Consider the following 14,485-nt stretch of genomic DNA (forward strand, 5'->3'; position numbering starts at 1 on the left):
TCAGTGATGGGTCGATTGCTTCGCCTGCTGTGCATCTTCACCTGCGCCTTATGATATAAGCGTGTACCGTAACTGATAATAAGGTTTTCATCCCTCCACCAACATCAACACATCACAAAACCACACAACCCATCACAACAGCCGCCAAACAACAACCACAAGATGTATCGCATAAGCCATCGAATAAGCAATCAGCTGCCCTAATCACGGAAGGGCTATACCGATCTTCTTAAGAGATATCAAGATATCTCTTGATGATATCTACCTTTAAGACCGTCGCCACCTCAAGAAAAGTGCCTCCTCCAAATATATCAGAGACTCCCTCAACGGTAGGTAGATATCATCAAGAGATATCTTGATGTCTCTAAAGAAGATTGGTATAGCCCTTCTGTGATTAGGGTAGCCGATGGCTTGTTTAATTGCTTATATGCGATGTATCTTGTGGTTATTGTTTGAAGGTTGGCTGTTATAATGACTTGAGTGGTTTTGTGATGTGTTGATGTTGGTGGAGGGAAGAGGGAAAAAAAGCCGGATAGAAGCAAGTGAACAGCGCATTTTATGCCCAGCTGAAACCTTACATTAGGACAGGGCAAGAAGACAAAAGAAAAAAAGAAAAAACAAAGGTCCTGTGTAAGCATTTGAGTCATATGCTTGAAAAGTGTAATTCAAGATGGAAACCTTCTTGTCAGGTATGGTACTGACGTTCGTTGATAGTCATAAGAGGGCTTGCTCACGGTGATAAGAGTTCTAAGTTTGGAGGATAGAAAGCAAATCATCTACCTATTCTGCTATTGTTTTCTTGTTGTCTTTTAAACATGCTGTGTCATATTTCCTCTCGTATGTAGTTTCCGCCAGATGGGTAGTAAACTTCACTCCAGGAGTTAACATATACACACGCTTGATGCCTCCAAAACAGATAAAGCATGCTTTATCGGCCTAGGGGTCCTCAGAACACCTCAATGTGACGGCGTGTGAGCTATTCACGAGCTAGTATATACATCAAAAGAGACTTGTGGTTAAGTCCTCACATTTAGGGCTCTTACTTAAATACAAAGGATGTTGCAGGAGTTACAATATCACATTTATCTGCGTCTTGCATTCTAGTTCGTTCCTTATGCAACCTCTTCTCCTGCCTCGACCTTCTCATACGCGCGGATAAGCACTGGAGTAACAATGTTCCGTTATTTACTTTTTAGTGCAGGTTCAAAGCAAACCAGCATAACCCCTAACTTTTTAATTGCACTGATAGCCACCTACGCTCCATTAGATGCCCTTTGTTTTACTTAATACTGGTCTAAATTCTTCCTGTACAAGATGGCCAGGCTCTGCTTAACACGGAGATGTGGCATTTGTCATTCGATTTTTGCGAGAATGATGCAATCATTGCTGGTAACTATTCTCCGTATCAGAATTGTGGCAACAACCCTACTGACTTGTAACAGTTAAACCTGACGGTAAAGAATCAAAGCAGTTTAAGTACAGCTCTGATGCAGAAATCAACGACTCAATTGGGCTTATTTGGTGTAACGCATGCCCTATTCCTTGCGTTCATCAACGCGACCAGGCTGTCGGCTGCCATCGCGTTTGCCGGAACATCCTGACTCCTTTGCCTCTTGCCGAGTTTCTTCAGACTGCTGCCTATTCCTGCGAGCCTACTTTCCACCAAGAACGAGAGCGGCGCATGTGGCTTCTTAAAACCATAGAGTCGCGGCTCAAACTCTTCGGAACCCTGGCAGGTGAGCTATAACGGGAGATAGCTCAATACTTGCTTCAAGACGACGCCGCGAGGACAAACATACTGGGGCTCACCTGCAAGAAACCGTTTCAATCTTCCTTCACCGTGCAGGCTCCATTTCGTGGGACATATGTGACGTACGAAGGTGAAGTCTACTTCAGCTCTCTAATTAACGAGCCTCAAAGGGCGAACGACTGGCTAGCACCCCTGGATGTCTATGTGGCTGAAGATCACCGCGGCGTAAAGAGACTGATATGGAGTCGGCATGGTAAGACTCCAACTGTAAGTTGTATACCTGGTGTGTTCTGGAAAGGATTGCCGATTCGAAACTCTGAGTGGCTCATGGAGTTCTATACCAATGTAAGCCACCCATTCCGCACAATACATGGGTAATCAGAGTGGCTAAAGAATGCCAAAAACACAGTGCCTCTTACTACGTTATTTGTCATGTCGCGACAGTTGTCACGAGTATAGCACACGCACTTTAGATTCTTTTGCCATCCCGCGTCATCCTTTCAAGCCATCGCGGAGTGTGAATTTTTATGGAATAAAGGACAAGGCACCGCGGCGAATGTCTATGTTCCAATACAATCGTCCCGAAATCACTGGCTTCTCAGTCTGCTGTAACCCTGCTCCAATCACCCTCCATACTCATACGCAAGGAGACAATCTGTCATTTTACCATTCGACTCCTGCTAATTCTTCTTGGATTTATGTTCCACTTGGCCATGATGAGCATATTATAAGCGTTTGGGTACGCCATCCTAAACCGCTGAAGAAGGTGCTGGCACTGGCTTTCGAGACAGACAAGGGACATTTTCATTTACTGGGTGCCCAGGTAACACCAGCGCTCTCAAACTGCAGCTGGGAGCTCCTTGATATTGCAAATGGGGAACCCGGTCACTTCTTTTTCGACTCACACCCCTCTGCTATAAGTGGCCTTATATTCGACTCAAAAGCGCCGAGACAACCCAGAGTTTTAGATGCGCCTAAGCCTGTATCTCTACATCCGGGTCTATATGTCTGTGAAGACTTTCACTTGTCTCAAGCCAGCGTTGAGAATGTCGTTGCGTTGACTCCATGTTGTCGAGTGACGAGAGGATCACCTGAATTCATAGGTCTTTTGCTGGACTACTCAGATGGAAGCAGGGCATGTGTAGGACAGGTTCGCTTGGACTGTCTTAGTCCTCCTCTCACCATCAGATCCTCCCCAAGTCTTTGGCTCGGCTTTGAACTCATTGACGAAAATCGCCCCTATGTAGCCAGGATTGAGATATCCGACACACACTTGGATAGGAAAATGGCCATGTGGTTCGAGGTGTTCTTGAGTGGTATAATTGAATGGTGGTACTCATACCGACAGTGCCAGATATGGCAAGGTGGACGTCAAAGTCTACCCACGAGATCTTAATAACTTGGAATGTCAGAGAAGTAAAAAGACGATTTTTAACAGATAAAGAAAACCGCCGATGCCGAGGAAAAGCGAGGGCGAAACAACAGCGACTAGGAGCGGAGGCTGTTATGATGATAAAGGCCAAGGTTCACGATGGTAGAGTTGGAGATGTACTTTTAACGCGTCTGCAGGGTAAAATTGTTATAGAGAAAGGATAGCGATAGCCAGAATTAAGAAAAACTACCCCAAGTTTCTTATCTAGGAAAGAAGAGTAGGAATATAAAGCTACATCTAAGAAAATATAAATTATTAATACTTTTACAGCAACATTTATAAAAGGTAACTTGAGCTAATATGAACATCTAGGCTACAATTTAATTTCCATCTTTATCTCCTGCATCCCTTTCTACACATTTAACATCTAAAACTTCACAGCAGATCATCAACCACATTACGCCTTTCCCCTATGGCAATACAGGGGAATTGAAAGGTCGCCATGAGTGAACATCACTATCCACTAGTCGAACCAAATTACAGGACCGACGAAGCTCGGCACGATCGTGAAGAACAGGATCAAGAATGGCATACCGACTTTCATGGTAATTGGCTTGTTTGGGGTCACTCCCAAAATGACCAAGAAAATTAGAAGTTCTGGGCAACTCGTCTTTTTACGAACACATCAACTGTCAAGCTTTGCAACCATGTTGGTATGACAGGCGCCCCAAACGCATGACCAATCACTTAAGCCAATATCGCAGCTGTTCTAGCTAATCCACGATGTAATAGCGACTATATCCGAAGATCAGATTGGGCAAACAGAGCTCAAAACGAGTTCTCCCAGGCAGGTGGGTTACATAAAGACCAGTACTGATTTAGTGGTTAACATAAATATTAGATTAATCTTACAGTATGTATGGCATAAGAGTGGACTAATGATTTTGTCTGTTCTGTTTTAATTTCCTATTTTTTAGCCACCTACTTGAAAGGGTAAGTTTGATGATATTAAATAAGTACTCGAAAGGGTAAGTTTGATGACATTGAAGAAGTACTCGAAAGGGTAAGTTTGATGACATTAAAGAAGCACTTGAAACACTCGTATTACCAGCATTGCGATACAAGCCTAGCAAGCCAAGACTTTCTAAACCCTGCTAAAAGTTTAAAACCTTGTCATAAAACACTATTTGTTACATAGCGACATTCGATAATTGGCATGCTAAAGCTTCTGATATAGCAGATTTTAGACTTATTTATTCCACGGACCAGCGACTGTCTACTATAAAATAGTTGATAAGTTTACTCTTCTTCTCATACTACCCACCCATCCATTCATCCAATCATCCCTTCAACATCTTTTACTTTTTAATTGGCCGGTCCAACTGTATCGAGTACTCTTTAATTTCTTCCAATTCCATATCACAATCAAAATGCTCGCCAAAGTCTTTTTCGCCATTGCATTCGCAACTCTTGGCCTGGCAATGCCCCAGCGTGGTGGCAACAACAACAATAACAACGGGAACGCGCAACAGGCGCGTGTTGACGACCTACGCAATAAGGGACTCACATGCAACGACCGAGGTGATGGAATCTTTGTTTGCGATGACGGCTTCGGTGGTAACTGGTCAGTACTGGCGTCTCGAGATTGTTAAAGGCTTGAAGCATGAGTTGAAGCTAACGCAGTCATTTGCAGTTTCGTGAATGAGGCTGGAAGTGGTAACTGTCTCATCTGAGGTTTTAGATTCGAACTGCAACAAACTCTGGGTGTCAACGATGGAGGCATATACTTCTTGTGTCGAGTATCTACAGATTCAAGTTGGACAGATAAATACAAGAGATGCTTATGCTATCACGAGACATTTCGCGCTCAAGGGAAGGAATCAATGTGACCTGTGAATGCTAATGTGAGACGTTTATTCTTCCGATATGATCTCTTGCAGCCTGGTATCATTGCTACCCGTAATTAATCTGTATGAGCATTGCTTTTTGTTTCGCAAATGCGTCTTGTTAGCTACTGATGACAGCATTTCCAAATATAACTAGTTTGCAGTCTAGCTCGACCCGGATTCATTGGTGGTGCCACTTCACTGAAGTGGTCTAGTGGTTGCATCCTGTTCATGTTGTAAGATGGAGGTATGTTGAATGACGGACTCTTCATATGATGGTTCCCCCCGCAACTTGTAGATACAATACTAAAAAACGAGTCATATATACCTGCAAACGGTTTCACTCGGTGATTTTTTATGTAGCCAGTTGCCGAAACGTTCCCTGTGGCGAAGAGCAAACAATCTGGATTCATCATCGGTAAGAAATGACATGACCTGTTCAACCGTTTCATGCAGTGTTACCCCAAAACAGAAATGTCGTGATCTTATCTCGGGGCATATCTCCCGGGCGGCAAAGTTACGAGCCGCCCGAACCTTGATGCACTAGCTAATGTATGTCATATTCCAGTCTAACTTACGCAAGAGGGTGTACACTGCTCGTTTGTGGCGCACACGTTGGTCCATTTACAGGCTCACGTCTTATCAATTGACATCACGACGCCGTTGACCGACTTTCTTGGGTGGTTTGTCTGCTCTGAGGAGGGGACGTCATTGTGCTATCTGGCGATGATATACATATGCGGCCAGACCAGAGACATGTTGTTTCACCACCTGTCACCACTGCGCTGCGCTGCACTTCCTCTGCAATGTCTCTCCCCACGACTTCACCGTTCAATCCTGACGGCACTCAGAGAGGTCGCCGTCACTCTATTTTTGCAGACTTTATTCCCGACGATTTAGCATTTCCACCGCCATTCATCGACCCGGCTCCGAATGTGGAGGAGATACTCAACAGAGACATAGACGAGTGCTCTTCTGGCGACGAACATCGCGATGAAGAAGCTGTCGAGGACCCGCGATACGTCGACGAGTCAGATCTACAGCTGGCATTTCATCCCAACGGCATAGCATACGGCTCAGGCTTCTCGACAGTTCCGCCCACTAGCATCGACATCCCCGCGCCAAACCCACACGACTTTGAGCAATCCTACCGTGCAGAGGTTTCCCTTCTTCGCGATAACGACGTTATTCCCTCGAAAACCCCACCAACAAAATGGCATGCTACATTTTGGGGACGCTTGTATCGCCACATTTTCAGCACGCGCGTTCGTGATCACGATAGACCGCTGTTCGCGGCTGAAGACTCGGGCGAGACAACACCGCTTCTGCGCGACAGGATCGTGCGCTTTGATGGGATACCGCCGACACCAGGACCAGATGAGGTTCACAAGCGATGGGAGGAGGCGCTTGCTGCGAAGAAGCTCGAAACAACATGGCAGCGCGAAACTAAGACATTGATCCAATATGCTGCACCTCTGATTGTCACCTTTTTGCTTCATTACTCTGTCACTGTCGCGAGCGTGTTGACTGTCGGGCGGTTGGGTATGGAAGAGCTGGCTGCCGTCAATTGTGAGTACCACTCATCGCATCACTTCCTTTTTGCTAACATCAATCAGTGGCCACAATGACAGCAAGCATCACATACTACGTGCCCGTCCAAGGCCTAGCGACATGCCTCGATACCCTCTGCGCCCAAGCATACGGCTCCGGCCACAAACACCTCGTCGGCCTCCAGGCTCAGCGCATGACATGGCTGCTCTGGATTCTCATGCTCCCCATCGCTGTGCTATGGTGGTTCTCCGAACCCATCCTCGCCGCAGCTGTCGGGCCTGGACGTACAACCGCACTGGCGGCCATGTACATGCGCATTCTTATTATTGGTATGCCCGGCGTGTCCGCATTTGAGAGCGCCAAGCGTTTCGTCCAGTCGCAGGGTCTATTCCACGCGACTACATACACGTTGCTCGTCGGCGCTCCTCTGAGCTTCCTGCAAAACTGGTTGTTTGTGTTCAAATTCGGCTGGGGATTTAACGGCGCGGCTATCGCTATGGCCGTCACGCACAACCTTCTGCCTCTTCTTCTTATCCTATACGTGCGCCTGTTTGAGGGATCCGAGTGCTGGAAGGGCTTTAATCGCAAGGCTTTTAGTAACTGGGGTGAGTACTTTGCGACCGTGTTTTAAGGCCTTGTCGCTGACCAAATCAGGACCAATGATCAAACTGGCGCTTCCAGGAATGATCATGATTGAAGCTCAATTCTCTGTCTTGGAGATTCTCACCATCGCTGCTGGCAGATTTGGAACAGCACAACTTGCTGCACAGGGTGTTCTCGTGACTATCACGTCGACGTCGTTTAATATTCCCTTCCCTTTGGCTATCGCGACATCGACTCGGGTGGCCAACCTGATCGGCGCGAACCTGAGTGGTGCCGCACGAGTTACTGCGAAAGTGGTATGTACTTTTTTTTTTACCTATTTTTGCGCTGTCTCGTACTGACGTTGTAGGCCATCTTCGCTGGACTCTTTGTTGGTCTGTTCAACTTGACCATGTTTATCACTCTGAGAAAGCAACTGCCAAACATTTTTACAGATGACGCGCAGGTCATTGACATCGCGTCCAATGTCATCCTAGTATGCGCCGTGATGCAGATATTTGACGCTCTAGCAGCTGTCTCGCACGGTCTTTTGAGAGGCATCGGTAGACAGGCCATTGGAGGGTATGCCAACCTGTTCTCATACTACGTCGTGGCCTTGCCTATTGCACTTGGCACCAGTTTTGGACTGGGATGGAACCTGGCCGGTCTTTGGGTTGGCTTGACAGCCGGTCTTGCTGTGTAAGTTTTTCCTGGCGTCATTTTTGCAATTGTCGACTAACCAAATGCAACAGTGTATCGGGTCTTGAGGCCATTTATCTGTACTTTACGGATTGGGAGGCTGCCGTGGCGCAGGCTGAAGCGAGAATGAGAACGGAAACTCATCGCAGACGATCTTCAATTTCGGCTAGATCCCAGTGAGCCATGAGGAACAGCGATGGGCGATTACTTTGTATTGAGGCAAGCAAGCGACGGCGTTTGGACATTTGGACAACAGTTTGAGCGAACACGATGAGCGTTATTTCGACAAGAGCATGGATCTAAACGCGTCATAAAAATGGATTTTGTGTGAATAAATTAATGAGCAAGTGATGGCATTGAGGGACTTGTTTGTGCAACGTTGACAGTTGATGTCTTGGTGCTAGGTAAGCAGGTAAACAGGCCAGCTAGAACTGGGCCTGCCAGCCTGAAAACGAGAGAGAAGCGGGGTCTATTAAAAAGCTTGACCCTGATTTTCATAATGCTAAGCCTGATTTTCGTGAGCCAAGCTTCAAGCTCGCGACCCTTCAAACCCTCCATGCATTAGTTAGCAGATGGCCAAAGTGTCACGTCAGGTCCCTTTGCAAGAAATATGCTTATCAATGCGACCTTTCTCCATTCCTCACGGCAAAACGCGTAAGCAATTGGAGTTGTTATCTGCAAACACATCTCAATCAAGCTTAGCCAGGAAAGAAAGGCCGCTTCTTGGCTTGTTTTGACGTTGCAAACAATGCGGAGTCATGATGTCAGGCGGGGCATGACGTCGTGCAGATCTGACATTTTAAGGGTATCAACCAATTTCAGGGTCCTCTACTGAGGGTGTCGTTCGTTCATACATAGGTAGTTCATCCCTGGGCCTATCAAGGCCGATCCGATCAAACCTTGAACCATCTCGTCGTATTTCCGAAAATATGACAACCGCAGCCGCAACTCAAACGGTCCCAGACACTCTCCATTATGACTCGGGGTACCAGGACCAGGATTCCGACTTTAGTTCCGATGACGGTCAGGAATTCCACGTTGAGGAACGAACAGGGAGATCATGGCCGACCAAGATGCTTCACGCCATGATCAAGCCCATCAAGCCCAGGCTCGTCAAGACAGGACAGGTTTCGTCTGCTGATCCAACACGCTGCAAGCCGTCTCGCGGAGCACGCAGACGATGCGATGTCGAGGAGCGTCGAGTGGAGGGAGTCTGGACTTACGAGTTGACACCCAAAGCATCGTCTGATGAACCACGAAAAGGATATGCTAGAAGGATACTGTACTATGCAGGAGGAGGATGGCAGGCCCCTCCGACTGGCCAGCACTGGACTTTCTGCGCAGAGATGGTTCAGCAACTACAAGACACCAGGCTCACCATCATCAGCTACCCAATAGCGCCCAAGGATCGGGTACAAGACTCATTCCCGGCCGTCATCAAGACATACAACGCGCTGTTGCAAGAGTCCTCAGAGCTTGGTGAGCGCGTCATTGTTGCTGGGGACAGTTCTGGCGGAAACATTGCTTTGTGCAGTGTTCTCTGGACAATGAGAGATCAAGATGTTCAAGTCATTCGACCGCCCCAAGCTATACTGGCCATCAACCCAACAACAGACTTGAGCCATAAGAATGCCGACATCAAAGAGGTTGACAAGGTCGACCCCATCTTGAGTGAGGCTGCCATCCACGATACGGCTGGTAAATGGGCGCCCGGTGTCTCTGAGAGCTCCCACACACCTGATGACTCCATCTCCAAGGGTCACCCCAACGAGCGTCTGGACTGGAGTGTTGACGACCCGCGGGTGTCGCCTATCCACGCAGACCTGAGCATGTGCGTCAAGCACAATGTCAAGATCCACGGCATCACGGCCTCACATGATGTTCTGGGCCCCGAGGCTGTCGTGTTTCGAGAGAAGTGCAGGAACGAAGGTATCGATGGCGAGTGGCTGGCTTGGGAGCAGCAGATGCATTGTTTCCCCTTGGCGTACAAGTATGGACTGAAGGAGAGCAAGGAGGGATTGGAGTGGATTATTGATGTTCTAAAGCGGAGTTAGCGACTTGATACCCTGTATGTACACGACAGTATTGAAGTTTGTAATTGAATTCACCGTCAGTATGGTCTCCTTCGACAGTGAAATGTTGTTATGAGCACGTAGCCTGAAGCTGTAGGTATCCCCAGGCGGCCCCACAATTGCCGACAGCGAAGTTACAGGGCACAAGCGCTGTGAAAATAAAAACACCAGAGATGAAAGGCCCCACTATCTCCACTACGATTGTGTTTGCAGGGCTGCAGGGTAATCAAGAGGTGAAGGCTTGTCTAAATAATCGCTGTTTTGCTCTTCTTTTGCTAAGTAATAACTGAAATTCAAGACGCGTCAACACTGCAGCATTTTTGTTAATACACCAGAATTAAAAAAGTCAGGCCAGGCACCCATTCCGACCACAAATTCTGCTTGCACTCTTCCCTCCTACTCATCATCACCCGCACAGCAACCTGTGCAACGCAACCTCACCAACATCTTCTTAAGCACTTGCGACGCAAGGAAGTAAGACGACAGCATCATGGCGGACGCGCCTGATATCTCACGAGATCATCCACCACCGGTCAACTGTGCTGGTCGGCCAAACAACAACGACCGCACCATCGCTGATTTGACAATCCGAACTGCAATGAACACCAGTAAGCCATGATCCAATTGCCGCAGACAAGAGTCTTGACAAACAGTTTCAAGATCACAATGAAAAGACTGGTGACGAACTTTATGCGGAAAACAAGCAACAGAAACAAGAGCCCCGATCCCAAGGCACAGACGTCCTGTCGGAGATAAAGGATCTTGAGTCAGCGAGCGAAGTGATCGACTCCAAGTCCAGACAGTTCATCGCCAAGATCAAAGAGATCGTATTAGAGAACGAAAAAGCATTTGAGAACGAAGAAATTTGCTTGCAGATTGAAGAGCTTTACTTGGAGATCGAAAAAGAGTTCGACTCCCTTGACATAAGAGTAAAAGCAGTTGGGAGATTCCTAGCTGAAACATCGTTTTTGGTCAAGGAAAAGTGCGATGATGTCTCCCTACTAGAGAAATACCTGGATAGTTTCAAACAGCTCGATGAAGCAAACGACGGAGTGATTGGAGAACAAGAGAAATCGCAACTCTACAGGCTTAGCCAGGCCTTGGCGAGTGGTGAGTCAGACAACTTCGAATACATTCGCCAATACTGATGCTTTTACAGAACTCGCAGATGTGAAACGCCTACAGCAGTTATTAGTCGGGAGTGAGTTGGGTAACCTAGAATATGTCGCCTCACGCTAATCAGACTATAGAACCTGCGGAACGCGCAAAAGAACATGCTGAAGGCGACACCAACCCTGTTGAGCGTTAAGATTGGGAGCACACCATTGTATATGCCTTATTAGGGGGAATACGGATGATGTTGATTTGAACTGCCTACTTTTCACGGGCGGCAATGGGACTACTGGCAAGCATGAGATGAAGCAGATGCATTGGGCCAAGCTGCAGTGCCATTGCTGGGCTATAACAAGATCCCACGGGGTATTGGCTTGACACGATGTTTTATCGAGATTTCATCGCGAATTTGAGACAAGACATGACTCAATAATACAAACCCCTACACGAATTTTTATTGCCTTTGTAGCCATGTTCTGCCATACCCATGTGGCTGGCCAGGTAGTCAGTGGAATTGAGTTTCGGCCAACTTCGCATAAATGGATCGCGGAATTAAAAAAGGTTGTCGTGAGTGCCGAGCCTTCGGCTAAGCAAATTATTCCCGACATCAAAAGTGCCTTATCGATAGGCGTAATCGCTTCTCCGCTCATCGGCTCCGATGATCAATGCTACCATTCGGTTGTAACCAGGAATGACAACAATAATCTGATGGGTTGGGATTGATGCCCATTCTGTCTAGATTGCAGTGAGGCAGCAAAACAAGGACCATCGGACAATTAAATCAACAACCCTTTGGCACCAAGATCTATGACTGTTGATATGAAGCCTGATGCCACCTCCTCCAGACTCGACGATGTCATGGCGGCCGGCAAAAGGTCTCCCCACCGAAAAGACCCCGGCTAGCCCAGCAAGTAACCTTGGGGACATCTCTCCAGCCTTTGCATCGACAAAACGAGCCATTTGCAGGCACATGATCAGACGATGGAACATTAAATGACTCGATATAACCCCAAAACTGCAGCACGACATGGGATCCGCTCTATTTAAACTGCTGCCTGACAAGAATCGCGAGAATGAACTGCTCAACCGCTTCCGCATCCGAGAAAACCTCCACCTGGATCCATCACAAAGACAAATTGATTGGTGCGCATGGAAACAACCTAAGGGAGACTCTAAATATGACCCACCGTCTCCAAATCTCCAACCTGGGGCAGCATCGACATCACAGTTGGGGTTGCAGATCGGTCACTGCAAAACAGGACTTTGACCACTAACAAGGAGACAAAGTCCAATGCCGACCCTGTTTTTGTCCTGTAGACATGCAAGTACGCTAATAATCAACTGTTTGTGCGCGCATATTGTTACCCGAGACTGTCTGATCGTCCTCCCGACTACCGGCTGCAGCAAGTATAAATGCCACCACCACGCACTTCTGCAACCATCGTCAGTTCCTATTAATGGTTCAAGTTTAAAAAATGACTGGAACTATGGAGCGTCTTCCTGGATTCAATGTGGCCAACCACTTTGAGAAGCGTCAGCTTCTCATTGCTATCAACAGTGTTGCCGCTCTGTCCATCTTTTTCTTTGGGTATGCAGTCACAGTAACCACTCGACGATGACACAAATGACTAATTTTGATCCGAAAGATATGATCAAGGAATGATGGGTGGTGTTAACAATTCCAAACATTACATCGATTTAATGGGTTTCGGTTATGTCGACGAGAAAACTGGAGAACCTGTTGTCACAGACAGCCTGCTCCAGGGAGGAATCGTCTCCGTTTACTACCTCGGCACTCTCTTTGGCTGTCTTTTCGGAGGATGGATCGGCGATAAACTTGGAAGAATCAAGACGATCGCTGTTGGTGCAGCCTGGGCAATCCTAGGTGCTGCATTGCAGTGCTCAGCTCAGAACCACGAGTGGATGATCTGCTCACGTGCCGTCAACGGCATCGGCACAGGTATTCTCAACGCCATCGTGCCTGTCTGGGCTACTGAGACAGCTGAGCATACCTCTCGAGGACAGTTTATCGCCATCGAATTTACTCTTAACATCTTTGGTGTAGTTGTAGCCTACTGGCTCGAATTCGGTCTTTCCTACATCGACAACAATGGCTCGCAGTTCGGCTGGCGTTTTCCGATTGCCTTCCAGATCATTCCTCTTCTGGTGCTCTTGGGATGCGTTTGGTTCTTCCCAGAATCACCCCGCTGGCTTGTCAAGGTTGGACGCGATGACGAAGCTCAGTATATCCTTCAACGCCTTCGTGGCTCAAGCGAGTTTGACTGTGCTCGCGCTCACGCTGAGTACACCGATATCAAGAATATTGTTCAGCTCGAGAACAAGGAATCTTCCAAGAACTCATACTTTCACATGTTCTTTGGTATCGGATCCGGCGAACTTCACACTGGTCGACGTGTCCAACTTGTTATTTGGGTAAGCCTGAAACCGTCATATTGGAATAAAGTCTAACACCGAGTAGCTACAAATCATGCAAGAATGGGTAGGCATTGCTGGAGTCACGGTTTACGCACCGACCATCTTTCGCATCGCAGGCTTCGACACAAAAAAGAGTCAATGGATTTCCGGTCTCAACAACATCTTCTACATGTTCGCTACATTGATCTGTGTCTACACTCTGGACCGCATCGGTAGACGATGGACTTTATACTGGGGTGCAGTGGGTCAGGGAATCGCTATGTTTCTGGCTGCTGCCTTTTCCAGACTCGGCCAGGACGCTAGAGACGCCGGAGATATTGACAAGGCGAACTCATACGGTGCCGCTGCCGCTGCTTTCGTATTTATCTTCACTTTTGTCTTCGGCGCTACTTGGCTGACAGTACCGTGGCTGTACCCCGCTGAGATCTTCCCGCTCCAAGTTCGAGCCAAAGGAAACGCGTTTGGTGTCTTTGGATGGTCCATTGGCAACGGCTGGCTCACTCTTCTTTGCCCTGTTATGTTCTCCAAGATCGGCGAAAACACGCTTCACATCTTTGGTGCAGCTAACCTTCTGGCTATTCCCATGGTCTGGGCTTTGTACCCCGAGAGTAACCAGCGCACACTCGAGGAGATGGACCTGTTGTTTGCAGCCGATACGCCATGGGTTTGGGATGCCGAGAAGAAGTTCAAGGAGTTGAAGGAACAGCGGCCAGGACTGATATCCTCTTCTGCGCACACTAGGGATGTTATGGATGTTGAGCCTGGTGCCAAGTCGGCATCTGGAGATGAGGTGAACATGAGCACATAAGCCTATTAAAATGACATGAGTCGCCTTAATAGTGCCACAGATATCTGCCTCGATTTACGCATATGGAGTAAACTTCTGTACCACAGGGCGAAAATGCCACTCTATCATTTTACTTTGGAGGCTTCGGCAGCTGATAGAGACAAAATATAATATATTCCATAATGAAAAACCTGCTCAATCTACTTCATTTACTCATGACTTAGTTCCCGTTTAACT

The 14,485-nt window shown here is 47.4% G+C and overlaps 6 protein-coding genes across 6 annotated transcripts, besides 1 other annotated feature; all 6 read left to right on the forward strand.

Moving 5' to 3' along the window:
- Positions 1-99: 99 nt before the first annotated feature.
- Positions 100-140: a microsatellite.
- A 3,484-nt stretch (positions 141-3,624) lies between these two features.
- FPSE_02147 (uncharacterized protein) lies at positions 3,625-4,280 on the forward strand (the record flags this gene model as incomplete). The annotated part of the gene is made up of 6 exons (XM_009255266.1): positions 3,625-3,727; positions 3,935-3,973; positions 4,037-4,039; positions 4,100-4,115; positions 4,172-4,185; positions 4,234-4,280. The coding sequence occupies 6 exons, from the start codon at positions 3,625-3,627 to the stop codon at positions 4,278-4,280; spliced, it is 222 nt and encodes a 73-aa protein (XP_009253541.1).
- Positions 4,281-4,552: 272 nt separating this feature from the next.
- FPSE_02146 (uncharacterized protein) lies at positions 4,553-4,855 on the forward strand (the record flags this gene model as incomplete). The annotated part of the gene is made up of 2 exons (XM_009255265.1): positions 4,553-4,746; positions 4,816-4,855. 2 exons carry the CDS (start codon positions 4,553-4,555, stop codon positions 4,853-4,855), a joined length of 234 nt encoding a protein of 77 aa, XP_009253540.1.
- A 959-nt stretch (positions 4,856-5,814) lies between these two features.
- Positions 5,815-8,020, forward strand: FPSE_02145 (uncharacterized protein; the record flags this gene model as incomplete). The annotated part of the gene is made up of 5 exons (XM_009255264.1): positions 5,815-6,577; positions 6,625-7,164; positions 7,214-7,458; positions 7,512-7,840; positions 7,894-8,020. 5 exons carry the CDS (start codon positions 5,815-5,817, stop codon positions 8,018-8,020), a joined length of 2,004 nt encoding a protein of 667 aa, XP_009253539.1.
- Positions 8,021-8,769: 749 nt separating this feature from the next.
- On the forward strand, positions 8,770-9,894 carry FPSE_02144 (uncharacterized protein; the record flags this gene model as incomplete). Its single annotated transcript, XM_009255263.1, has 1 exon — positions 8,770-9,894. One exon carries the CDS (start codon positions 8,770-8,772, stop codon positions 9,892-9,894), a length of 1,125 nt encoding a protein of 374 aa, XP_009253538.1.
- Positions 9,895-10,402: 508 nt separating this feature from the next.
- Positions 10,403-11,221, forward strand: FPSE_02143 (uncharacterized protein; the record flags this gene model as incomplete). Its single annotated transcript, XM_009255262.1, has 4 exons — positions 10,403-10,520; positions 10,573-11,022; positions 11,072-11,113; positions 11,163-11,221. 4 exons carry the CDS (start codon positions 10,403-10,405, stop codon positions 11,219-11,221), a joined length of 669 nt encoding a protein of 222 aa, XP_009253537.1.
- Positions 11,222-12,500: 1,279 nt separating this feature from the next.
- On the forward strand, positions 12,501-14,269 carry FPSE_02142 (uncharacterized protein; the record flags this gene model as incomplete). The annotated part of the gene is made up of 3 exons (XM_009255261.1): positions 12,501-12,613; positions 12,672-13,458; positions 13,505-14,269. The coding sequence occupies 3 exons, from the start codon at positions 12,501-12,503 to the stop codon at positions 14,267-14,269; spliced, it is 1,665 nt and encodes a 554-aa protein (XP_009253536.1).
- Between the last annotated feature and the right edge of the window lie 216 nt (positions 14,270-14,485).

Source organism: Fusarium pseudograminearum, chromosome 2 (genome assembly GCF_000303195.2).
Source record: "Fusarium pseudograminearum CS3096 chromosome 2, whole genome shotgun sequence".
NCBI classification, from domain to species: domain Eukaryota; kingdom Fungi; phylum Ascomycota; class Sordariomycetes; order Hypocreales; family Nectriaceae; genus Fusarium; species Fusarium pseudograminearum.